The 26,271-nt window shown below is 59.4% G+C and overlaps 1 protein-coding gene across 1 annotated transcript; it reads right to left on the reverse strand.

Annotated features, from left to right (window-relative positions):
• Nucleotides 1-10: 10 nt before the first annotated feature.
• KIF7 (kinesin family member 7) lies at nucleotides 11-24,039 on the reverse strand. The gene is made up of 19 exons (XM_080651720.1): nucleotides 23,933-24,039; nucleotides 18,853-19,207; nucleotides 16,633-16,833; nucleotides 16,006-16,399; nucleotides 15,321-15,843; nucleotides 14,480-14,590; nucleotides 13,732-13,959; nucleotides 12,542-12,693; nucleotides 12,067-12,182; nucleotides 10,784-10,936; nucleotides 6,080-6,282; nucleotides 4,173-4,370; nucleotides 3,664-3,789; nucleotides 3,387-3,563; nucleotides 2,453-2,668; nucleotides 1,667-1,873; nucleotides 1,026-1,224; nucleotides 801-947; nucleotides 11-643 (listed from the first exon to the last, which is right to left on the reverse strand). Exons 2-19 carry the CDS (start codon nucleotides 19,178-19,180, stop codon nucleotides 318-320), a joined length of 4,005 nt encoding a protein of 1,334 aa, XP_080507846.1. The 5' UTR covers nucleotides 19,181-19,207; nucleotides 23,933-24,039; the 3' UTR covers nucleotides 11-317.
• Nucleotides 24,040-26,271: the final 2,232 nt, after the last annotated feature.

Raw genomic sequence — 26,271 nt, forward strand, 5'->3', positions numbered from 1 at the left:
CCCTGTTTCTCAAGGTTACTTGTTTATTATAAAATGGTTTCACAAAATTCTACAAAACCTTTCCCAATTTCCCCAGGTCCGTGTGCCCATGTAGACACAGGCCGTCCTGTGGCCGCGCAGGTCCTGAGCCTGACAGGTCCTGAGCGGGCCAGAGGTGGCCAGGGGCACCGCACTTGGAGGGAGTGGGAGCGATCCGCTTTAGAGGAACTGAGGCCAGTTCACGTGCTGGTAGTCACGGTGAGGCAGGACCCCTTCCCGGTGGACGCACACAGCACCGTACCTGTCATGCCTGGCCCCCCAACAAGGCCGCTGCCGGACTACAGCGGGTTCCTCCGCACGTCGATCATGCCCGGGCTGGCCCTTCGCAGCTCCCGCCGGGGCCTGGCCAGGGGCCCGAGGTTCCAGGGCGGCCCCACTTCCCCCCCAGGCAGGACTCGCCCCAGGGGGGGCTCTGTGGCCTCCGGGGCCCCCTGCTCCTCACCGCACAGGCTGGAGCGCTTCCACGTCAGCGGGAGCGGGGCATGCACCAGGTCCCGCGCCTCCTCCCGGGCTCGGGGGGTGCCCTCCGCGACGGGGGGCTGCCAGAGCTCCTCTTCGTTTCCAGGCGGCTGGCGGTTCTCCGGGCACAGGACCTTCTCCCTGCCTGCCACGGATCGGATCGACACCCTCGTCAGAAGGGGTGGCAGCCCCTCCTCAGCCCCAGATCCGCTCCCAGCAGAGCCGCAGGGAAATGACCCGGGAGAGCCGGCATTAGTGTCGGACCTTTCCCCAAAGCGGCAGTGAGCAAGGGCCCGGCTTACCCCGGCTCTGGCCCGCGGCGCTGCCCCCGCTCAGCCTCTGCCTCAGCTCCTGGTTGGCCCACACGTGGCGGCCCAGCTCCCGCTCCAGGGCCTGGATCCTGCCCTCGTACTGCCGCCTGCTGTCGGCCAGCCCCTCGCCGAGGTGGTCTGGGGGGACAGAGAGGAGGGTGGCGGGCGCCAGCCGGGGCCAGGGCCGGGGGCGCGGGGCTGGGAGCACGGCCTCACCTCGGCTCTGCTGCAGGAGCAGCTGCACATTCTGCTCGTGCTCCTTCTGCTGCAGCGTCAGCTGGCGGTCAGTCTCCAGGCGCTGCCGCTCCAGCGCCGCCTCCAGCCAGAACACCAGCCGCTGCTGCTCCTCCAGCTGCATCTCCAGCTCCGAGAAGGCCACCTGCTGCTGGTGCTGCTCCTCGCGCAGCGTCACCACCTGCGCCGAGGCTGCCGCTCAGGCCCAGGCCCAGGCCCAGGCCCCGGTGCCCTCGCCCGGAGCAGTGCCCACCACTCCACCAGATGTCACTGAGAAACCACAGGGCCTCAGACCCTTCTCACAGCGTTCCAGGCCGTGATCCCCAAATCAGGAGGGTGATTCGCCATCCCCACCTCAAACTTTAGGGCTTCAAGGGGGCCAGGATTTCGGTCTCGACAGGGACATGTGAGCTGCTGCCCCTACTGTGTGACAAAGCACCCCGGGCCAGGACACTCATCCTGCTGGGAACCAGTGACGGGCACAGGCCACCCTGAAGGTGCCAATCAGACGGGAGGGGACGGGGAGGGGGAGGAAAAAGTCAGTGTCACTAATAGAACAGGCTTTAGAGAGGGGGGGGGGGGGTAGCGGGCTCTGGGAGGAGGCGGGGCTGGCGCTGACCCACCTTGTCGAAGTACTTGCAGAGGAGGGCCCTGGTCTCGGAGGACGAGAGGTAGCTGAGCTTGGCCATGAGGTTCATCTCACACTGCGACAGCAGCGAGGCCGAGGCCCGCAGCACTCGCTGCCGGGAGGTGATGGCCTCGTTCTTGTACTCGATGGCCGCGTCCAGGGCCTCAATGGCCTCGTCCAGCTGGAACAGCGTCCGCTCCTCCTGCGGGGACGTGGCATGCACGGGGTGGGGGTGACCTCTGGGGACGTGGCATGCACGGGTGGGGGGTGACCTCTGGGGACGTGGCATGCACGGGTGGGGGGTTCCCCATTTCCTGAATGACTAAGTCCTAGTACACAGCCACAACTGACCCCTAAGTGTCCCCTTGTCCTGGGCTGTCACAGCCAGACCCCTGGGGTATGGGGGAGGCTGGAGCTCTGCCTCTGGGGGGGCTCTGCACTCAGGGAGCTGGGAGTACCCTACACTGAGGGAGGGCCTGGCAGGACCCCTCGGTCCCAACACTCATGCCCACAGAGGAGCTGAGATGTGGGGGAGCTGAGATGTAGGGGAGCTGAGATGTGGGGGAGCTGAGATGTAGGGGAGCTGAGATGTGGGGCGGCTCAGTGCACACAGGATGCAGAGTCGGGTCCAGCTGGAGGGAACGAAGGGTGGCAGCCCCGGCCCTTGTCCCCGACCAGGGCTAGAGCAGGGGCCCATCCAGCACGCGCTCCAGCCCCGCCTTTGTGAGCTGCCACCAGGGCGGACCGTGTCCCACAGCAGCGCGCGGGCCCGCGGGCGTACCTCGGGCGAGAGCAGGCTGCCCTGCCGCAGCTTGCCGTCGATCTCCAGGCGCTGCTTCAGCAGCGAGTCCTTCTCCTGGCGCAGGGCGTCGATCTCCCCGCGGATCTGCTGCTGGCTCTGGGCACTGCCCTGGCGCAGCTGCCCGCTCTTCTCCGACAGCTCCCTCTCCAGGTGCTCCAGCCGGCTGGACACACGCACGATGTCCTCCGTCAGAGCCTGGGCAGCACCGCAGCATTAGGGAAGGGGCCGGCCCGCCTTGGGGTGATGGCCACCTGTCGGATGCTAAGCAGGCCTCTTGGTCCTGCAGAAGCTGGGGCGGGGGGTGGGGGGGGGGGCAGAGATGGCCGGGAGGGTGTGGACGAGTAGAAGATGAGGCCCTCCTGACGGGGACACATGGGCCGAGGCAAGGCAGGGTGTAGGGTGGCCTGTCACAGAGGTGACTTGAGTTTGTGATGGGAATTATGGGAAATTAGGGGCCAAACCCCAAAGGCCTTTCCGGGAACCTGAAGTGGGAGGAAGTGAGGGTTCGAAGGAGAAGGACCACAGGACACTCAGATAACCCAGCAGCACCCTGGGCCCTGCACTGGGAGTGCCGCCTGCACCCGCTGCTGGAACAGGCTGGGGGCTCTGCGTCTGACACCCCTCAAATATCCAGGGCAACGTGAAGGTGGCCCAGAAATACCCCACCCAACCGGGAACAAGGAAGCCCCGAGCCAGGTGGAGCTAGGGCTCTGCCTCCTTGGGCCCCTCCCCACTCCGTCTACCTGCTGCTCCTGCCAGCGCAGTCCCCGAGCAGGGGTTACAAAGGGGGAACAGACTGTAGGGAGGACACTTGGAGAGGTTCCACCCTCACAGCAGAACCTGCGGGATCCACAGGCTTACATAGCCCAGCAGGGCGGGTCCCCACCTGCCCGGACTCCGGGGCGGCCCCCACCTGGCTGGACCGCAGGCGCTTGCTCTCCAGCCCCGTCTTCTCCTGCACCAGGGCCTCCTTCTTGGCCAAGATGGCCTCCCGCTTGCGCAGCTCCTCCCCCAGCTCCTCCAGCGCCCGCCGCTGCTGCAGGACCTTCTCCATCTCCTGGTCCAGCCACTTCTTCTGCTCCTCGATCTTCTGAGGGGCGTCGGGGAGGCGGGGCGGCGCTCAGTGCTCAGCACTCACGCCTGCTGTGCGGGCAGCCCCTGGGGTGCGGCTGTGGGTGCCCGGGGCCCACCTGCTGCTGCTCCAGGGTGAACACCGAGCCGCTGCTGCCACTGCGCTGCTTCCTCTGGAACGCCGCGATCTCCTCCGTCTTGATGCGCAGGATCTTCTGCTGCTGCTCGTGCTTCAGCTCCAGCTCCTGGGGAGGCGTAAGGGGGTGCGCAGGGGAGAGGAACGGGGCGCACAGGGGAGGAGCTCAGGGGGGCGCGCAGGAGAGGGGCTGGGGAGAGGCGCAGGGCCAGGGCGGATGGCGCCAGCTTGTCTCCAGAGCCTAGGTGCGCCTGCCCCTCCCGACACAGCCCTGCACAGCGCCCCAGCCTCACACCCCGGTCCCATCTCGCTGGGGACCCGCGCACAGAAGCAAACACTGACAGGGCTCCTACAAGATGAGGTGCCCGCCGCCTTATAGGGCTCGTGACACTGGCCTTGACTTTCCTATAACTCTCCCCTGTTACAGTGAGAAACCCTCAGGGGAGGGCCACGTGGCTGAGTGGCGGGACCAGCGCCCGCCCAGAGCCCGACCTTGACCCGGTGCTGCCGCTTGCTCATCTCCGTCTCCAGGCGCCGCTTCTGCTCTGTCTCCTCGCGCAGCCGCCGCTGCAGCTGGCCCTGCTGCTGCCGCATGAGCTGCACGTTCCGCTCCAGCTCCCGCAGCCGCTTCTCGCTCTGGGCCGACAGCGACGCCAGCCGCTCGGTCGCCTGCTTCTTCTCCCTCAGCACCTGGGACCGGCACAGCCTCCGTGGGCCAGGCGCAGGGGCCGCTGAGAGCCCAGCTCAACAAGGGGGGCAGGACCCCAGGAGAGGAACAGGCGAGGGACAGACAGACGGGACAGCAGGAGGATGGGCCTAGCGGTTTGGCTCAATGATAGAGCATCGGCCTGCGGACTAAAGGGTCCCGGGTTCCATTCTGGTCAGGGCACATGCCCGGGTTGTGGGCTTGACCCCCAGTATTCTCTCATCACTTATGTTCATCTCTCTCTCTCCCTTCCTCCCTGAAATCAGTAAAAATGTTTTTTAAACAGGAACTCAGTACAATAAAAACAAAGACGGATGTTAATACGTACCAGGCCTAAGTGCGCTGTGCATGTTAAATGACTCGAACAATCCTATCGAAGAGTGTGATCACTGTCAGCCCCGTTAACAGACTGGGAGACGGGGCACAGAGAGGTCAGGAAACTTGACCAAGGGCACACAGCTAGCAAACGGCAGAGTTGGCATTCACACCCAAACAGTCGCTCCCAGAGCCCGTGCCCTTGGCCACTCGACTGTATTGTGTCCTGGACGCCCGACTCAGCGAAGAAGGAATGGACAGTGGATGGACAGCCGCATGGATGGAGGGCCAGCAGGGTGGACGGACAGAAAGGTGGATGGGACGGATCATGGAAAGACAGAAACCAGGACGCAGGAATCGATAAACGGGAACAGAAAGAGGGAGAGATGAAGGGGTGAATGGATGGTTAGTCACATCAGCTGATAAGCCTGGATTAGAGCAAGCATGTCAAACAGGGGCCCACAATGAGTACTTTTGTGGCCCAGCCAATATAACAGTATTAAGAAATGATTTAATAAAAATTTCGTAATTTCCACAATATCCTGTCATACATAATTTTTAATAACGAACTACACTAATGATTGGTTACTATTATGTTGCATTCATTTCCCTTACGCGCAGGTGCACCATTTCTCTCCACTAACACCAGCAGCGAATATCTTAGCAGCCGATGGCCATTAGTCTTGGACTGACTTGTTGGGTGTGCGCATCAGGAAATATGTCGCTTTCGGAGAACAAGAAAAATAGGTCTATTTGCGTCACGCTTATTCATTTGTGCAGTTATTCAGTGTCTGGTAAGTTAATGTTCAAGAAAAATATTAATTTTTATTAAAATGTCCTATGATTTTATGTTAACGATGACTCATTTATTTCAGCCCTTTGCATTCGGCATGTCTCTATCGAAATAAACCCACGTTTCTATGAAAATGGAAGCTTTTGTTGTTTTGCGGCCCACATACACTTACACCTTGTTTATTGGGCCCGTGTGAGCCTGTGAGTTGGACTTGCTTGGAGTAGAGGGACACGGGCTGAGGGGGAGACAGAGGGAAGATGGGCGGAGAGGAATGGGAGCGGGAAGAACAGACAGAGGATGAGGGCGGGAGGCTGCATGAGGAGAGTCCATGTTCTTCCCACACCCACCACTCACCACTCACCCTCCCTGTGGAGGGGGGGCCATCAGAAGGATCCGCCTCCCTGCCTCCCCGCCTCCCCGCCTCCCCACCTCCCAGGCTCTGCCTAAAGCTGAGCTGACCCCTGGCGATGCGGCCCCTACACAGCACCAGCCTCAGCCTGGGAGGCCGGCAGGGCGTCAGCACCGCAGCCCTGGACCCGCACGAGGCCTGGGCACCCACAGCTGCCACCCGGGTCCCGCACGGACCTGCACCTGGCTCTGGGCGGCAGCCACCCGCCTGCGGAACTCCTGCAGCCGGGACCGCTCGCCCGCGTCCTGGGGCTCCCTGCCCTCCAGCTCCCGCAGCTGCTGCTGCCCTTCGCTCAGCTCGGCCCGCACCCGCTCGGCCTCCTGCTCCAGCTCCCGGATGCGCTGGCTGTGCTGGCGGTTCAGGGCCTGGGCTGCCTTCCCTGGGGAAAAGGGGCCGGTCAGCACAGGCCACCCGTCCCCACGGGCCCATCCGCTGGGTCCCCTGGGAGACTTGGACACCCAGAGGTTTGCCCAGCCTTTGTTCCACCAAAACCATGATTTACTCAGGATTTAGCTTTACCTTGACTCACTTTTATTTTTTTAAATATATTTTTATTGATTTCAGAGAAGAAGGAAGAGGGAGAGAGAGAGAGAGAGAAACATCAATGAGGAGAGAATCATGGATCGGCTGCCTCCCGCTCACCCCACACTGGGGATCAAGCCCGAAACCCGGGCATGTGTCCTGACCGGAATCGAACCATGACCTCCTGGTTCCTAGGTCGACGCTAAACCACTGAGCCATACCAACCGGGCTCAACTCACTTTTTAAATTAGCCTCATCCATAACAGCGACTCAGGGAAATTGTGGATGAACTAGCATTTTTGGCAAAAACATGCTAAAATAAATACACATCCGAGCCTGCTCATAATTAAGCCTCTAAAACTAACTTCATCGGCAGGGAGTGTGGAGGACAGAAGGGCAGGGAAGGTGACACCACAAGGAAGCAATCACATCCCAGGATATTGGGGTTTGCAACACCCCACAGCGCAGCCAAGCAGGCGAGAGGCAGTAAAGGTCAGAGGCGCGGCCAGAAAGGTGACGTGGGGGACACGTCTGGAGCCCAAGTGAAGCTGACCAGCGAGCGGCACGTGTGCTTGTGCCCGGGGCACCGAGGCCACGGCTTTGCAAGATGCGCTAATGGCACTCGGGTTGGGGGAAAAAATGTCCCCCCAAAAGCTGGAAGGTGTGGCCTGAGGACATGCCTGGGATTGGCCTCACAGTATTTCGGGGGATGACGTCAGCATTGCAGCCGAGTGAGAAGACTCCAGGGTTTCTCCCTGAAGTTTGTTTTTTAAAATAAATTTTTATTGATTTCAGAGCAGAAGGGAGAGGGTGTGAGAGACAGAATCATCAATGATGGGAATCACTGATCGGCTGCCTCCTGCACATCCCCCACTGGGGATCAAGCCCGTAACCAGGGAGAGGGAGAGATAGAAACATCAACGATGAGAATCATGGATCGGCTGCCTCCTGCATGCCCCCCACTGGGGATCGAGCCCATAACCAGGGCATATGCCCTGCCCGGGAATTGAACTGTGACCTCCTGGTTCCTAGGTCGATGCTCAGCCCCTGAGCCACACCTGCTGGGCTTGCCCTTAAATTGACCAGTTGGACAACTAGAGGTCAACGAAGGACCCTCTGTTCAACACACGAGCACGCCTGAAACATCCCCGCGCTGGGACGTCTGAAGGTGGGCGTGCGGGAGCCAGCAGTGGGGGCGGGAAGGCCACAGCCCAGGTGGGCACCCACCGCAGGTCCTGCGAGCAGGGAGCGGGGAGACACCGGGCTGCGCCCTCACACTACGGCCTGGAGCAGAGTGGGGCAGAGCAGTGTCCCTCAGAAAAAAGGCATCGCCCTTCCCGCCTCCCATCACAAGGAAAAGGGAAAAAAACCCGCCTCCATATGCCCCCAAGCACACCACAGATTCCCGGCAATCCCTAACTCCAGCCACAAAAACCCCAATGGCGTTTTTCAAAGAAACAGAACAAAAAATCCGCACATTCGTATGGAACCACATGAGACCCGGATTAGCCAAAGCAACCCTGGAAAAGAGAGGAAAATGAGCCTGGCAGGCGTGGCTCAGTGGTTGAGCGTCGACCTAGGAACCAGGAGGTTACAGTTGGATTCCAGGTCAGAGCACAGGCCCAGGTTGAGGGCTCCATGCCCAGGAGGGGGCATGCAGGAGGCAGCCGATCCAAGATTCTCTCTCATCATTGACGTTTCTATCTCTCTCTCTCCCTCTCTGCAATCAATAAAAATATATTATAAAAAAAAAGAAGAGTGAAGTTATTACACTCCTAACTTCAAACCACACTACAAAGTTATAGTCATCAAAACAACATGGCCTGGCAGAGAAACAGGCACACAGACCAATGGGACAGAACTGAGGGTCCAGGGGGAAACCCACATGGATACGGGCAACTAATCCCCCACGAAGGAGTCTAAAGCATGCAGTGGGCCAAGGGAAGCATCCTCCACAAACAGTGTGGGGAACCCGGAGAAACCACCCACAAAGGCATGAAGCCAGCTGCGTCGGACACCACACACACATGTGCACACACATGGAGACCACACATGTTCAGAGAGAGAGGACTGTTGTATGTGTGAAACTTTCTTTTTCATAAACGTAACGGGAACCACACACACACACACACACAAACCAGCGCTGAGACACAGCTTAAAAAAGAGGACACAGAGGGAAGAAGTATGGAATACCACCGCACAGAAACAGGCGGGAACACACAGGAAAAGAACGATGGAGGCCGGCCGGCGGGGCTCAGGGGCTGAGCGTTGACCAATGAACCAGGAGGTCACGGTTCGATTCCCGGTCAGGGCACAGGCCTGGGTTGCGGACTCGATCCCCAGTGGAGGGTGTGCAGGAGGCAATTGATCAAGGATTCTCTCTCCTCATTGATGTTTCTATCCCCCTTCCCTTTTCCCTCCCTCTCTGAAATCAATAAATCCTATACAAAAAAAGGCTAATATGCAAATTGTCCCCTCAACCAGGAGTTCAACCAGGGGGCAGGGCCAGCCAGTCAAACTCCCGCGTCCCCTCCCCAGGGCTGGCCTGGCCCGAATGGCCCTGCTCGGGGCGGGCCAGCCAGACCCTGCCTGTGCACAAATTCGTGCACCGGGCCTCTAGTATGTAAATAAAACAAAAAACAAACAAACAAAAAGAACCAGTGGAGGCACAAAGCTTCCGGAAAACAAAGGATAAAATGGACATAGGAAATCCTCACACATCACTAACTGCTCTCAATGTAAATGAACAATTCACCAATAAAGAGGCAGAAAGTAGGAGATTGGATCAAAAAAACAAAACCCAACCATATGCTGCCTACAAGAGACGCCTCTCAGCTGCAAAGACGAAGGAAGCCCCAATTGAAAGGGTGGGAAATGACTCCCTAAGCCAGGGGTGGGGAACGTCCAGCCCGCGGGCCAGGTAAGGCCCCGGAAATCATTTGGTCTGGCCCTGCCCAGGCATGAGGGGCAAGTTAGTTAAGTGTTTGACCAAGTAGAACAGGCTAATTTTTAAGGTGATGATTCTGTACGGCCCACAAACGATGTTATAAATTGCCCTTGGGAAAAAAGGTCCCCACCCCTGCTGTAAGCAAATAACATCCACAGGAAAGCAGGTGTAGCCATACTTATATCTGATAAACTGGATTTCAGGATAACAGGAGGCACAGATGAGTATCTATATATATAATCTATATATATGTAAGGCTAATATGCAAAGTGTCCCCTCCGGAGCTCAACCAAGAGACTGTGAGTTCGATCACTCGCTATGACATGCACTGGCCACCAGGGGGCAGCATGGAACGAAGGTAGGCCCTGGCCAGCAGCCAGCCCTGATCGCTGGCCAGGCCTAGGGATCCTACCTGTGCACAAATTTCATGCACCGGGCCTCTAGTTTTATAATGGTAACAGGGGACACTACATCAAAACATAACACGTCTTAACATACATGTGTCCAACCAGGGAGCACGGAAATACATGAAAAACTACTCACAGAACCAAAGGGAGAAACAGATCAAGACACAATCATAGTTGGGGACCTAACACTCCATTGGCAGCTCTACACAGATCACCCAAACAGGAAGCCAATAGGGAAATATTGGCCTTTGATGACCTTTCATCAGCCGCCATTAAATCAAGTGGACATGCTTGCCAGTTACAGAACCTCACATCCCAGAACATCAGATTATACATTCTTCTCCAGCACCCACGGGACATTCTCAAAGACAGACCATATGCTGGGTCACAAATTAGCCTCCACAAATTTAAAAAAAAGATTGAAATTACAGCCCCGGCCGGTGTGGCTCGGTGGATAGAGTCGGCCTGCAGGCTGAAGGGTCCCAGGTTCAATTCTGGTCGAAGGCATGAGCCTGGGTTGCGGATTCGATCCCCAGTAGGGGGCGTGCAGGAGGCAGCCGATCAATGATTCTCTCTCATCAGTGATGTTTCCATCTCTCTCTCTCCCTCTCCCTTCCTCTCTGCAATCAATAAAAATGTATTTTTTAAAAATTCAACTGGTCACCACCTAAAGTCACCCCCTACCCTGTCGCACACACCCCCAGCAGCCGTAGCACGGTTTGGGGACGCTGTGCCCTCCCCGCGACAGAGAGCTGTGCGCCCACCCAGCGCAGCGCCTGGCACTTGATAAGTAACAACAATAGGTAACGCTTCCTGGGACCAGTCCAAGCTCTTTGCCTGAATTGGCTCATTTCATCCCCAGAACACACCTACAAGCAGGTACACCTGCTGTTCCCACTTCAGGAAGGAGAAAACGGCGGCACAGGGAGGTCACTCCACTTGCTCGAGGTCACACAGCCGGGAGAGGCTGAGCTGGGCCTCAACCGCCAGCGCCCGCCACTCACCCGTGCGGACCAGCTCGCCGATGAGCTCCTCCTTCATGCGGATGTTGATGGCCAGTTCCCGGATCTTCTGCTGGGCCTGGGCCAGCCGCCACTCGGAGGCCGAGACCGCGGGGGCCTGGCAGCGCCGGGACTGGGCCTTGCTCCCCTGGACCACTGTACGAGGCCAGCTGTCAAGGCTGCGGCCCCACGGACAGAGCGGGGAGGCAGGGGGGCGGAGGGGAGAGGCAGGGGGTGGAGGGGAGAGGCAAGGGGTGGAGGGGAGCGGCAGGGGAGTGGAAGGGAGAGGCGGGGTGGAGGGGAGCGGCAGGGGGTGGAGGAGAGGCAGGGGATGGAGGGGAGAGTCAGGGGGGTGAGAGGCAGGAGGTGGAGGGGAGAGGCAAGGGGTGGAGGGGAGCGGCAGGGGGGTGGAAGGGAGAGGCAGGGGGGTGAGAAGCAGGAGGTGGAGGAGAGGCAGGGGGTGGAGGGGAGAGGCAGGAGGTGGAGGAGAGGCAGGGGGTGGAGGGGAGAGGCAGGGGGTGGAGGGGAGAGGCAGGGGGGTGAGAAGCAGGAGGTGGAGGAGAGGCAGGGGGGTGGAAGGGAGAGGCAGGGGGTGGAAGGGAGAGGCAGGGGTGGAGGGGAGCGGCAGGGGGTGGAGGGGAGAGGCAGGGGGGTGAGAAGCAGGAGGTGGAGGAGAGGCAGGGGGGTGGAAGGGAGAGGCAGGGGGTGGAAGGGAGAGGCAGGGGTGGAGGGGAGCGGCAGGGGGGTGGAGGGGAGAGGCAGGGGCATGAGAGGCAGGAGGTGGAGGAGAGGCAGGGGGTGGAGGGGAGCAGCAGGGGGGTGGGAGAGGCAGGGGTGTGGAAAGGACAGGCAGGGGGGTGGAGGGGAGAGGCAGGGGTGGAGGGGAGAGGCAGGGGGTGGAGGGGAGAGGCAGGGGGTGGAGGGGAGAGGCAGGGGGGAAGGGGAGAGGCAGGGGGCAAGGGGAGAGGCAGGGGGCAAGGGGAGAGGCAGGGGGCAAGGGGCGAGGCAGGGGGTGGAAGGGAGAGGCAGGGGGTGGAAGGGAGAGGCAGGGGTGAAGGGGAGAAGCAGGGGGTGGAGGGGAGGCGGGGGATGGAGGGGAGGCGGGGGGTGTGGAGGGGAGGTGGGGGGTGTGGAGGAGATGCAGGGGGCGGAGCGGGGAGAGAGGGGGTGGAGGAGGCGGGACGCTTGCCAGGGCAGCCAGGGAGGAGTGCGGACTGTCCAGGGTGGCCAGTCAGGACGTGGCGGGAGGAGGGGTCGGGGTCCTCTCTGCGTCCCCCCGAGCTCACCTCTGGGCTCCAAGACGGCTGCACCCAGCTCCTCGAGGCGAAGCTCTGGGCCCTTCCTGCTCGGGGGGCTCCCTGGGCCGGCCTCCACCCTCTGGTTGCACTTGCTGATCCCGTTTCTGGGGGGCAGAGCAGATGCCTGTACCCCTCCCCAGCCCCGGCCCCAGCCCCAGCCCCCTCCTGACTACCCCCCAGGCCACAGTCAGGAAGACAGGTCACAGCCTTCCACCCCATCATCGCTGGAACCTGTCCGCCCAGCAGATCCCGGGGCCAGGGGCCAAGCTTAGGGGTGCAGGGGAGGAGGGGGCACCCAGGACCCCCTGGAGGCTGCGAACCAGGCCTTTCCCACCGGCAAGCGCTTGGCTCAGAGCCCACAGCTTCCGTCTGCTCCCCCAACACCCAGGGCTGGCAGGGGCGACGCAGGTGAGGGCACCCGAGACCACAGCTCCTCCCCGCCTGGGCCCCGAGCGGTCCTCACCTGCGCAGGGGCAGGGTCCTCCGGGGCGGCTCCTCCCCCTCCCCCTCCTCCTCGTCCTCCTCCTCTTCCTCTCCGGATGCAGCTGAAGAGCCACTGTCCAGCCCATCTTCCTCCTCCAACAGCTTGGCTCCCGCCTCCCTGCCCTCGGGCACCTGCCAGGGCACCAGGGTTTCAGGCCAGGAAGCCTCGCAGGCGCCCTCTAGGGGCCACTCCCGGCACCAAGTCTGTGCACCGGCCTGTGCCCCGCCCTGCGTGCCCACCCACATCTCTGCCTCCAGCCCGACTCACCTCCAAGACCCAGCTCAGTGACGCCCGGGGGAGGCCTTTCCCCACTCAAGTCAGAGCGGGAGCCGCCCCTGCATTCCCCCCTCCCCTGCTCCCAAAGCACCCGGAATGCTCAGGTCACGTGACCACCTGCCATTTCTCTCTGGTCCACAGGTCACCTGCACCGTCTCATCTTGCAAACCTCGCCGGGCCGGAGTGAAGGCTGCATGACAGACCTCTGCCGACCCGCCCCTCCCCCCCGCGCCCCCTCTCCCTGGGCCCTCAGGGCTGCAAGGCTGAGAGCACCCCGAAATTTCGGGCAGATCCAGGCGCAACCTGTGTCCAAAAGGCCCCACGTGACAGGACCAGAAGCGGAGACCGGGTTCAGGGAAAAGGAAACTTGCAAAGAGAGGGGGCGGGCGGCCTCACAGGTGATGAGCTCCCTGTCCCTGGAGGTGTGCACGCTTCCCATCCGGTGCTGGGAGCCAGCACCCGCTCTGCAGCCCGCAAGGAGCCCCCAGGTGCACTGCACATTCCCAGTAGCACCACCCGCCCGCCCGCCGGCATGGCTCTGTGGTTGAGCGTCAACCTATGAACCGGAAGGCCCCAGTTTGATCCCAGTCAGGGCACGTGCCCATGTTGTGAGCTCAATCCCCAGCAGGGGGCGTGCAGGAAGCAGCCGATCCATGATTCTCATCATTGATGTTGCTCTCCCTCTCCCTTCCTCTCTGAAATCAATCAATATCCATATTGTTTAATAGCACCAGCCCTCTGAGAGGGCCCAGTCACCCCATCCTGGCCCTTCCTCTAGGGACACGAGAAGGGGCACCCACAGCTGCTCCCATGAAGCCTGGGGTGAGGGGCACACTGTGCAGCACTGCCCAGTCCAAAGGCCCAGCGGGCGCCCCGCCTCGCCACCTCCTCACCTCTGCCCAGTTCTCCGGGCCAACTTCATCTCCAGGAAGGCTCATGGGGGGCACCATGCCCAGCACGTGGGAGTGGGCACCCGCCAGGGGGGCTGTGTGAGGCCGGGGCACAAAGGACCCCGGAGGCAGGCCCTGCAGGAACCCTGGGCCCCCCCAGCCTGGCCGCACCAGCTCCAGCCGCAGCCGCAGCTCCGCCATCTCCTCCTGCTGCTCACGCAGCCGGTCGCTCTGCAGACAAGGACCAGGTGCTGAGGGGGACGCGGGTGGGGCTATGCGACAGGGAAGCTGACAGGGGGAAGTGCAGGCCACCTCATGGTCGTCCCCCCATCTCACACTCACACACACACACACACACACACACACACACACACACACACTCACACTCACTCACACACTCTGCACTAGTTCCGGCTCAAGTTCTCACCCCACCCTGCCTGTCCTCCGCGCCCATGCCAATCACCGCCACCAGAGGGCGCCAGGAGCAATGCTGACCCGCTACCTTGGGACAAAAGGAAGGACCCGTCTGGCTCCAGTGCCCCATTCCTGCCCCCCCACCTCCCATCCCACCTGCCACCCACACTCAAGACCATCCTGCACACCCACCCACACTGCTCCCCACCCGCACACTTTTGCTCATTTGTGCCTGCCCCCATCTCTGCCCGCCGCCAGAACCCACCCACCCCGGCTGCTTTCCTCCCATCTGGGGAAACCGCTTTCTTGCACCCCCTCCAAGGAAGTGGGGCCCTACCTGCAGCTTGTACTGCTCCATGGCGTCCTCCAGGGCGGCCAGGAAGTCTCTGTTCTCCTCCTCCAGGCGGGCCACCTGGCTCTGCAGGGCCAGCAGCGCCCCCTCATCGTCCTGTGGGGCAGGGAGCCGGGCTTCAGGGCCGGGGCTGGCAGGACAAGCCTGTCTGTCCCTGGGACCCAGGGTGCTCCATCTACCCCACCGGGGTTCCCCCAGCCCAGCGCTACTCTGCTCCCACGGGGTTCCCCCAGCCCAGCGCTACTCTGCTCCCTCGGGGTTCCCCCAGCCCAGCGCTACTCTGTTCCCACGGGGTTCCCCCAGCCCAGCGCTACTCTGCTCCCACGGGGTTCCCCCAGCCCAGCGCTACTCTGCTCCCACGGGGTTCCCCCAGCCCAGCGCTACTCTGCTCACACGGGGTTCCCCCAGCCCAGCGCTACTCTGCTCCCACGGGGTTCCCCCAGCCCAGCGCTACTCTGCTCCAAGCCCTACCTGCATCCCCTCTGCAAGCCATTTGGGCCCCCTCTTGTAATAATCGATCCTTTTTAAATTAACGATAAGAACATTGCCACTATTACTACAACTTACTGAGCGCTCCCCAGCCTGCTGGGCCCTCGTTACACCCTCAGCCCTTACATCACCCCTAGGAGGTAATGCCAATGTCACCCCTACTTTACAGACGGAGAGCCCGAGGCCCAGTGGGAGGCCTTATGGAACGTGGCCATGGTCACCAGCAGCCACGCCTTTGAATGGAATGGAAGGGGCAGGGGCACTGCTGTCTGTCTGTCTGAAAATCTTCTCCTGCCCCTTCCCGCCCCTCCCCAGGCCACACCCAGCCCTCGGCCACCTTTCTGCCGCCGGGTCCCTGCGTGGCCTGCTCCTCGGCGGCGGCGGAGGCGCTCTCGATGCCGCTGTCTGGCCCGGAGGCGGAGCTCAGGGCGCTGCGCTCGCCCTCGACGGCGCAGAGCCAGTCGCGCACCTTGCGGGCAGCGGCGCAGGGCAGCCCGGGCTCGGCCTGCAGCTCCCGCAGGAGGCTGTAGGCGGCGTCGGTGCGGGCCCGGTAGCGCGCGCACTCGGCGCCCAGGCGGGCTGCGGCCACAGCGGGGACGGCGGTGGGGCCCGGGCCACGCCGGCCACGGTGGATGATGCGCGTCTCCGAGCGGTGCCGCGGGGGACACCGCGCCCCGGCCGCCTCCTCGGGCGCCCGCTCCGGCTCGGGCCGCCAGTTGACGGTGGGGCGGTTGCAGATGTTCTGGGCGCGGCTGGCGTAGTTGAGGGTGTTGAGGGTCTCGTCGAAGTCGGAGGACGAGGGGCTGACGCAGGCGATCATCACCGTCTTGGCGTTCCCGCCTAGCGAGTCTTTGAGGATCCTGAGGGCGCCAGGATGGGGGTCCCAACGCCCTATCAGACCTGAGGCTTGGACTGCATGGCTACGTGCCCCGAAGCCAAAAGGGGACCCATCCCCTGCTAGCCTCCCCCCGCGGCCACCTGGGGGCCATGACAGACAGGCACAGCCCCTCTCCCGGGCTCACCGGGTGATCTTGGAGTCCCGGTAGGGGATGTGGCTGCCGCGCCGCTGGGGGTCGCCCAGCGCACTGATGACGTTGCCCAGGGCCAGGAGGCTGCTGTTGATCTGGATGCTCTCCTTGAGGCGCTCGCCGGTGCTGCCCGTCTTGAGCACCCGCTCGGAGCCCGCCAGGTCCACGAAGTGGAACTTGGAGACGAGCAGCTGGGCTGCGGCGGGGCGGGGCAGGCGGCTGGGGGCGCGCCCCCGCTGCTCCAGGGTCACAGTGAAGACCGTGTGCGAGCGGCTGGACAGGCGGTTGAGGTGTGTGGCCCCGGTGTGCCGCGCAGCGTTGCCCATCTCCAGGACGCTCAGCACCTCGTCCAGGCCCTCCACGTCCACCTCCTTCACCCCGCACAGCACTGCGGGCGCACAGGGCCGTGAGCCCAGAGCAAGGGCGGCCCCTCCAGCCCTCCCTGACCCAGGGGTCCCTCCTCCATGCCTGGGGCTCCTGCCCATCCTGATTTGGGCTGGGGGCTCCAGCTTCCCCCGTGCCCACCTCAAAGCAAAACTTTCCAGAGCGTGAGTTTCCGGTTAGGGGAGGCCCCCTCCAGCCAGGTGCCCCCTCCCAGCCAGGGACTCGGGATTTCCTCACCCACGTTCCCACGCTCGTCCTCGCGGAGCTGAATGTCGCGGCTGGCGGTGCCCACCTCCAGCAGGTCGCGGAACTCCTCCTTGTACACTTCCAGGTAGGACACGTGCACCAGACAGTCAAGCAGGTCGTTCTCATCAATGAGCTTGAAGGCCTCGGCCATGACCCGCGGGATGATGCCCTGCTGGTCCTCGTGGAGGGAGGCTGGGGAGACACGCGGGGTCTCCTGCCACGGGCCGCCAGCTGGGTATCCAAGGCCCCCACCCCCGTCCAGCAGCTGGAGGATGGGGCTCCAGGTGGAGAAGGCGGCAGCCTGGGCCAGGCCATGCACCAGGGTGGTCAGGCAGAACCCTAATATTTCAGAGTTGGCAGCAACCTCTCAGGGGTGAGCCAACCCCTTTCATGATATAAGCCACCCCCCCACTACATTCCTGCCAGGTCACCAGACACCCTTGATTACCCCCTGGGACAGGGAGCTCATTACCACAGTCTATGCTCAGTTACCTAAAGTACCGCCTACATTTATCCCAAAGGAATAAGAGCGTGTTCAGAGCAGCATTCATCTTCCTAACTTAAAAAAAAAAAGGGCAAACCTCCAAAGCATCCATCTCAAGATCCACAGGGGTCTGGTTAAATAAATTATTACCTTATAGTCACGATGGAATGCCAGGCAGCCATGAAAAAAATCAGGTTGAAAATACTTAATGATGTGAAGACCTGTTCATGATATTAGTTACGAAAATAAAACAGGATATCGAAGATTGGGTACAATGTAATGCCATTTTCTTTATATATATATATATATATATATATATATATATATATATGTGTGTGTGTGTATATATATATATATATATATATATATATATATATATTTGATTTCAGAGAGGAAGGGGGAGGGATAGAGAGATAGAAACATCAATGATGAGAGAGAATCATTGATCAGCTGCCTCCTGCATGCCTCTCACGGGGGATCAAGCCCACAACCCAGGCATGTGCCCTTGACTGGAATCAAACCTGGGACCCTTCAGTTCGTAGGCCAATGCTCTATCCACCGAGCCAAACCAGCTCGGGCCATTTTCTTTAAAAGTATAGTCAATTCCGAAGAGAAAAAAACTGGAACCCTAACAGGATGGGTGATTTCTGAAAGGCAGTTTTATTTTTGAGTGTTTTTCTGAATTTTCCTAATTTTTTATGACAAACGTATACTTATATAACCCAAGAGAAAACATTTGTACTACCTAAAATGGGGCAATTCCTGCCCTGGCTGGTTTGGCTCAGGGGATAGAGCGCCAGCCTGTGGACTGAAGGGTCCCAGGTTTGATTCTGGTCAAGGGCACATGCCCTGGTGTAGGCTCGATCCCCAGTCGGGGGCGTGCAGGAGGCAGCTGATCAATAATTCTCTCTCATCATTGATGTTTCTCTCTCTCGCTCCCTCTCCCTTCCCCTCTGAAATCAATTAAAAAAATAGATTTAAAATGGGGCAGTTTGCCCTAGCCGTTGTGGCTCAGTGGACGGAGCGTTGGCCTGCGGACTGAAAGGTCCCAGGTTCAATTCCGGTCAAGGACACATCCTGGGTTGCGGGCTCGATCCCCAGTGTGGGGTGTGCAGAAGGCAGCCGATCAGTGATTTTCTCTCATCATTGATGTTTCTCTCTCTTCCTCTCCCTTCCTCTCTGAAATCAATAAAAATATATTTAAAATAAATAAATAAATAAATAAAATGGGGCAGCTCCCTTCATTGGCCCGAAGTGTCTCTCCCCAAATCTGCTCTAGCGCCTCCTAGAACCAGCCGGGCCCGGCTACGTGGCAGCCAGAGTGTGTCTCTTCCAGGACAGTCCCCACCCGACCACCCCGACTGGCACATGGACTCCTCACCCTCACCAGCCAGACAGACATCCTACAGGGACAGGCCAGCTCCCCCTGCCGCCCCAGAACCAGGCAGCCTGGCCCCATCTCTATGGAGTTGAGGCCACTCACCTCCCAGGCCCACCGCCCCGCCCTGCCCAGCTCCCCCTGCCGCCCCAGAACCAGGCAGCCTGGCCCCATCTCTATGGAGTTGAGGCCACTCACCTCCCAGGCCCACCGCCCCGCCCTGCCCAGCCCCCCACACGACTGGCCCCACCCTGGGCTGCAGACCTGCTGGGGCCATTGCTCTCCCTCCCCAGGCCCCGCCTTCAACAGCCACTGAGACCCCCCACCCCCCCACCGGCAGGCCACTCACCCACACTGGCCTCCCCCATGGTGTAGGTCTTCCCGGAGCCCGTCTGACCGTAGGCAAACACGGTGGCATTGAAGCCCTCGAAGAAGGCCTCCAGCAGGGGCTGCACGCAGGCCTGGTACACAGCCTCCTGCCCGGCGGCCTCGTCCAGCACCACGTGGAAGCTGAAGCTGCGGTCCCGGCCCAGGGTGACCCGGCCGCGCTCCGGCTCCACCCGCAGGCAGCTCTGGTGCCCATGCAGCAGCTCCTTGGGCAGCAGCGGGCGGACTCGCAGGGCCACCCTCACCGGGGCCGCCTCGGCCCCCGGCAGCCTCTGGGCCTCCAGCCCCATGGTGAGGGCGGGCTGCTCCAGGGGGCCCTGTGGAGAGGAAGAGGCCCCCCATCAGCACCTGTGCCCCAGGGGCTGGACTCCCCCTGCAGGGGACCTGAGCCAGATCTTGCAGCTCCTGACCTTGGAGGGATCCAGAGGAGGGAGGTCAAAGTTCAGAGCATCCTCTGTGGCCCAGCCTGGGGCCCAAATGCTGCGAGGGCCACAACACAGTCCTACACGGCAGAATGCCCTGACTCTGGTCACTGCAAATAAGGCCCAACTCCGCCACTTGCCCCAAGGGCTTGTGTTCCAGCAGCACCTTCCCCTGCCCCACCTCCTACCACACACACACACACGCACACGCACACGCACACACACACACACACACACACGCGCGCGCGCGCGCACACACATGCATGCTGAGATTTCCAGTCTCTGCTTTGTCACATCACACCCCCTACCCCACCTTCTTCAAAAGAGTCAACAGATCTTGCCCGGCCGGTGTGGGTCAGTGGTTGAGCATCAACATATGAACCAGGAGGTCACGGTTCAAATCCCAGTCAGGGCACATGCCCAGGTTGCAGGCTTGATCCCTGGTGGGGGTCATGCGGAGGCAGCTGATCAATGATTCTCTCTCATTATTGATGTTTCTAACTCTCTCCCCTTCCCTTTCTCTCTGAAATAAAATATATATATATATATATTTAAAAAGTCAACAGATTCGTTCCAAGACCCCCCTACCCTGAGGATAGTACCAAACACACTCTCTCTCCCTCTCTCTCTCTCTCTCTCTCTCTCTCTCTATATATATATATATATATATATATATATATATATATATATGCTGTTTTTCCCTATACATACATACCTATGATAAAGTATAATTTATAAATTAAGCACAGTAAGAGATTAGCAACAACGCCTAACAATGAAATAAGAATTATAGCCCCAGCTGGTTTGGCTCAGTGGATAGAGCGTCGGCCTGCAGTCTGAAGGGTCCCAGATTTGATTCCGGTTAAGGGCACATGCCCGGATTGCGGGCTCAATCCCCATTTCAGGGCATACAGGAGGCAGCCGATCAATGATTCTCTCTCATCATTGATGTTTCTCTCTCTCCCTTCCTCTCTGACATCAATAAAAATATATTTTAAAAAAGAAATAAACAATTATAACAATAAAAGTCATGTGAATGTAGCCACTCGTTCGTTTCAGGGGGGCCCTGGCTGAAGTCCTCGCAGAAGCTCAATGCTTTATGGCCCAACACGTTGCCGTCAGTGGGAAGTCAGTGGGAACGTGTTTTCCGTCCGTGTCTCCCACCCACACACACATTCAATGCCTTTTCCATCGTAACCAGCTCATCACACACGAGGGCCTTAACTTTTGCATTTTGAGGCGCCACAGCAAATTTCTTTTTCCTTCACAGTTTCACAGGAGATTGGATCTTACTGCAGATCTTCCAAGCAACGTATTCAAAAACGTTTCCTGTCCTGATTGAGTAGATAATCCCCCTGTTCACTTAACGGAAGCACTTCCCTCCCGGCTTCTCTCTGGCAGATCCGAATGGCCAGCATCCTGCTCTCGAGCTTCGGGCCATTGTTAGGTGAGGGAGACCTGAACGCAGCCCGATACTGGCTATACGGGGAGCACCTGCCACATGTGGGCAATTTGCCACTTTACTGCGCTTCACAGGTGTTGCTTGCTTTTAAATCTTAATTTCAATTTTTTGTTGTTAACCCTCACCCGAATATATTTTTCCATTGATTTTTAGAAAAGATGCAAGGGAGGGGGAAAGACGGAGAGAAACATCGATGTGAGAGAGACACATCGATTGGTTGCCTCCTGAACGCGCCCCCGAGGTCCGGGCCGGGGAGGAGCCTGCAATCAAAGTCCATGCCCTTGACCGGAATCGAACCCGGGACCCTTCGGTCCGCAGGCCCACGCTCTATCCACTGAGGCACAGGTGATGCATTTTTTAAAAACATTTTATTGATTTTTTACAGAGAGGAAGGGAGAGGGATAGAGCGTTAGAAACATCGATGAGAGAGAAACATCGATCAGCTGCCTCCTGTACACCCCCGAATGAGGATGTGCCCGCAACCAAGGTACATGCCCTTGACCGGAATCGAACCTGGGACCCTTCAGTCCGCAGGCCGACGCTCTATCCACTGAGCCAAACTGGTCAGGGCTGGTGCTGCATTTTTTACAAACTCATTCCTTTCCAGGGCAGGAGGAAGCAAGACATCGCGAGATTCGATCGCAGTACTCGGCACTCATTAAAACTTATGAATTATTTCTGGAATTTTCCATTTAATGTTTTTCAGCCCACAGTTGACCGTGGGTAGCTGAAACCGTGGAAAGGGAAACCACAGCTAAAGTGGGGGCCGTGACTGTATTTCTCAGGTTCACCTGCGTCTCCTCAGCCTGTGCCACAGGCCTAGTCCCGGCCACTGGTGGCCTGACAGGGTGACCTTTCCCAGCCTCTCGGGGGTCTGTCCCTGCTCCTCCTACAGGGCAACTGGGGCATCTTTCAAAAATGCAAACTCTTTCCCTAATCGGTTTGACTCAGTGGATAGAGCGTCGGCCTGGGGACTGAGGGGTCCCGGGTTCGGTTCCGGTCAAGGGCATGTACCTTGGTTGCGGGCACATCCCCAGTGGGGGGTGTGCAGGAGGCAGCTGATCGATGTTTCTCTCTCATCGATGTTTCTGACTCTCTATCCCTCTCCCTTCCTCTCTGTAAAAAATCAATATAATATATTTTTAAAAAAATGCAAGCTCTTGCCCTAGCCGGTTTGGCTCAGTGGATAGAGCGTCGGACTGGGAACTGAAAGGTCCCAGGTTCGATTCCGGTCAAGGGCACATGCCTGGGTTGTGGGCTCGATCCCAAGTGGGGGACTTGCAGGAGACAGCTGATCCATGATTCTCATCATTGATGTTTCTATCTCTCTCTCTTCCTTCCTCTCTGAAATCAATAAAAAAAAATTTTTTTTTTTTAATGCAAACTCTTGCCCAACCAGTGTGGCTCAGTGGTTGAGCATCGACCTATGAATCAGGAGGTCAGGGTATGATTCCCAGTCAGGCCACGTGCCCAGGTTGCAGGCTCGATCCCCAGTGTGGGGCGTGCAGGAGGCAGCCGATCCATGATTCTCTCTCCACTAATATTTCTATCTCCCTCTCCCTTCCTCTCTGAAATCTATAAAAAAATATATTAAAAAAAAATGCAAACGCCACCTTAAATTCCCAGCTTAAACCGGCCCCAAAAGATGCTCCCCGTGGTCCTTGAGATTCTAACCTTCACAGGGAAAAAACCTTCACTGCCCTTCCTACTTTGGACTACTCGCAGGTACCCCACCTGTCCGCACCTTTCTCTGCCCCAGCATACTCAGTGCCGCCCCGCTGCCTCCTCCACCGCAGCCTCCCAGCTGAGGCCGGCTCTCCACACACAACCCCCGCCACTCCCCTCAGCGTGGGTCTCCCCGCACCTCCCAGGCTGGGAGCTGGGAGGCAGGGAGCCCTGTCCCCTACCTGCTGCCCAATAGTGATGCATAACGTTTACCCAAGGAACTTCCCTATCTTCCTCCTCCCTCACCCCAGTCCCTCCCCCGCCCCCACCCCCGCCTGGCCCCGACTCACTTTATTGATCACAGGTTTACCTCCTTTATTGGGCTTTGCTTTATTGCACTTCACAGGTGTTGCTTTTTTTTTTTTTTTTTTTTACAAACTGATGACAAGACCTTCCACCAGCCAAGATCACAGCGGCTTCACTGCACGCACCGCTCACGTGGCTGTGATGCGGGGGGAGGCGAGCCTGCTGCGCTGCGGGCACACACAGTACAGCGCACACAGTAACGCACAATCCGTGGTCACCATAACGCCGACGTGACGCTTTGTTCATGGACTAGCTATACTTTCCATCGTTACTTTGGAGTGTGCCGTTTCTACTTCTGTTTTTTTAAAAAGTTGGCTGTGAAACAGTCCCGCGTCTCCTGATTGAACCATTTTCTCCCGCGCTTGGTTTTATCTCGTTTTTATTTTTTGTCAATCCTCACCCGAGGATATTTTCCATTGATTTTTAGAGAGTGGAAGGGAGAGGGAGAGACAGAAACATCCATGTGAGAGAGACACATCCATTGGTTGCCTCCTGCACGTGCCCCGACCAGGGCCGGGGAACCTGCAACCATGGTAGGTGCCCCTGACCGGAATCGAACCCGGGGCCCTTCCACTGAGCCAAACCGCCAGGGCTTATCCCGTGTATTGTACAGTGTCACGCTGTGCAGGCCGTAGCCCAGGCTGTGTGCACCCATCCAGGGGTGTGGTGCACCCCGCGAGGTGGGCGCGCCTATAATTCACTTCTCTCAGCGCCGGTAACGGATTTTGTTCACGAAACCATTCCGTCCCCGCGGGTGTCCGGCGCTGGGGACACAGCGGTACCCGCCCCGCTCACCCTGAACTTTTTCAGCCCCTCGCGGTCCCGCTTCTCCGCGCCCCAAAGGCTCCCAGAACCGCGCACAGGAGCGGGCGGGAGCGCGCAGGGGGTGGGGCGCCGGGAAAGTTCGGAAAAGTGGTCACATAGGCAGAGCGACCCTCGCAGCCGGGCGCTCCCTCCCCGCGGCCAGGCCCGGGGTGTCAGCCTCCGGCCCCGGACTTAAGGAAGGGGGGCCGCGCGTCCCGGTAAGAGCCCTCAGGAGGCTGGTAAGCAAGGATGGGTTCCACAGGGTGGCGGCTCCCAGGGCGCCCCGTCCTCGCCTTGCACCCCCCCTCCCGGCCCCCACTCACCTGCAGGGGTGCAGCGCAGCCCCTGACCCCGCAGCCAGCCTCCGAGCCGTAACGCCGCGCGCTCTGATGCCGTCACCACGACCCCCGCCCCCTAAATAATCCCGCCTTCGCCCCCGCAACCCCGCCCGCCTGGGCTCGTGGGGGCTGAAGCTCTAGCGGGGCGGCGCCGCCAAGTCTGTCCGCAGGCGAGACGGGGGGCGGGGCGACGGCGCGAGGGGCGGGGCGTGGGCGGGCCCTCGAGGGGCGGGGCCACGCCTGAGGGCGGGCCCACGTGTCCCTGATACCCAGACACCGCCTGGGGGTCGCAGGCCTTGCGCCCCGATCCCAGCAGACTCATGACTTTCTGGGGACACAGCGACCCGCGAAGCCGGCCTGGTTCTCGGAGGCGGGGAAGCCCAGCTGCCCGCGGGCGGGACCCCTCACTCTTCCTGGTGGCCAGTTGTAACGCGAAAGATGACGGAAATTAACGAGGGCCTTTCCCCTCCGCGATGGAGGGCGCATTTCCCAGCTTCGTTCCTTGATTCAGGTGTAGACCTTCCCTTCTCCCACCACCGCATCCCCTCTCTGCACGCCCCACGCCCCCGCAAGGCTCAGCAAGGCTCTCCCTCCCCAGGCCCGGGGAGCCTCCGCCTCCCTTTTCTCCTCTGATTTCACGACCCTTCTAAGGCTGAGAAGGATTCACCCCCATGGCTTTCAGGGTTGGGCTGGGGGCGCGCTTCTGGGGGGGGGGGGTCAGGACGCTGGCTGCACCAGGAAGTCATCGCCGTGCCCTTTCTCTGCCTCAGACCCGGGGTGGCCACGCACGAAGCCACCAGAATGAGGTCTGACCCCTGGGGCAGCCACCCCCCCAGGGCAGGAGCTGACAAGGCCTGGCCCGCAGCTCCTGCTGAAAAGTACCCCCCTGCCCTCTCCCCCGCTCCCCACCCCCGTTTGGAAAGGGCATGGGATTGATTCATGGGTCCATTGGTAGATTCCACTACCAGCAGCTTCGACTTCCTGGGGGGACCACTGCCCCCAGGAGAGGCCACTGGGGGGCGGGGGTTGCTATGGAGATCTTACCCACCTACCTACCCAGGTGGGAAGGCTATTCTGTGGGAAAAGGTCTGTGGGAGCCTTTCAGAGGTGCTCATCCCGCCCCTGCCTGGGCAGGTGCTCCCTCCCACCCCATCCCTGGAACCATCCTAGACTCCTCTCTTCTCACATGCACCTCCAAGCCCTGATTTGCCTCCCACAGTAGCTTCCAGTCCAGGCAAGTGTCTTTGTAAACCCCACAGCCTCGCACCCTCGCACCACTGTCTCTGGCCTGGGCGGGTGCAGTGCCTCCTGGCTGGTCTCCTCCTGCCCCTGTAACACAGGTCAATTAAAAAAAAAAAGTCCTGGCCGGTTTGGCTTAGTGAGCGTTGGCCTGTGGACTGAAGGGGTTCCGGGTTCGATTCCAGTCAGAGCACATGCCCGGGTTGCAGGCTTGATCCCCAGATTCTCTCTCATCATTGATGTTTTTTCTCTCTCTCTCTCTCTCTCTCTCTCCCTTCCTCTCTGAATTCAATAAAAACATATTTTTTAAAAAGTCAGAATAAAAACTGAGCTCTGATTAGTAGCAACATTTAATTCATGTTGATACAGATTTCTACAGGGGGCTGTCAAAATTGCCAAGACTCTGGCTGCATCTGCATAAGGAAACCCTCCGCCTCAAGGAACAGAAATCACAACATGAACAAGAAAATCACCTGACACCTCGGCAAACAGAGAGACCAGAGGAGGAGGCAGGCTGAGACCGGGGCGATGTGACAGAGCACCTGGCCTTTCCATGTCTCCTCTGCCATCACCTTCAGATAGAGAACACCCGGGAAGGAAGAGAGTGAGCACTTAATTATCTGTACTGCTGCAGATGGAAATAATAAAGCAGAGTCTGGTTTGGAAGCCTACTTGGCAGTATCTAACAATTTTAAAACATAAATACCCTTTCGCTCAGCCGGGGTGGCTCAGTGGTCAAGCATCGACCTATGAACCGGTCACGGTTTGATTCCCGGTCAGGGCACAAGCCCAGGTTGTGGGCTTGGTCCCCAGTGTGGGGTGTGCAGGAGGCAGCTGATCAATAATTCTCTCTCATTGTTGATGTTTCTATTTCTCTCCTTCTCGGAAATCAATAAAATCCTATGTAATAAAAGGCTAATATACAAATAGACCAAACAGAGGAACAACCGAACAATCGGTTGCTATGACATGCACTGACCACCAGGGGCATGTGTGGAACATGGTGAGCATTGGCCGTGGCAGGATGGTGGAGCAGGTGAGCAGGGGCACCAACCAAGGCAGGGCGCTGGTCACTCACATCAGGG

The sequence above is a fragment of the Plecotus auritus genome (assembly GCF_963455305.1).
Source record: "Plecotus auritus genome assembly, chromosome: 15".
NCBI classification, from domain to species: domain Eukaryota; kingdom Metazoa; phylum Chordata; class Mammalia; order Chiroptera; family Vespertilionidae; genus Plecotus; species Plecotus auritus.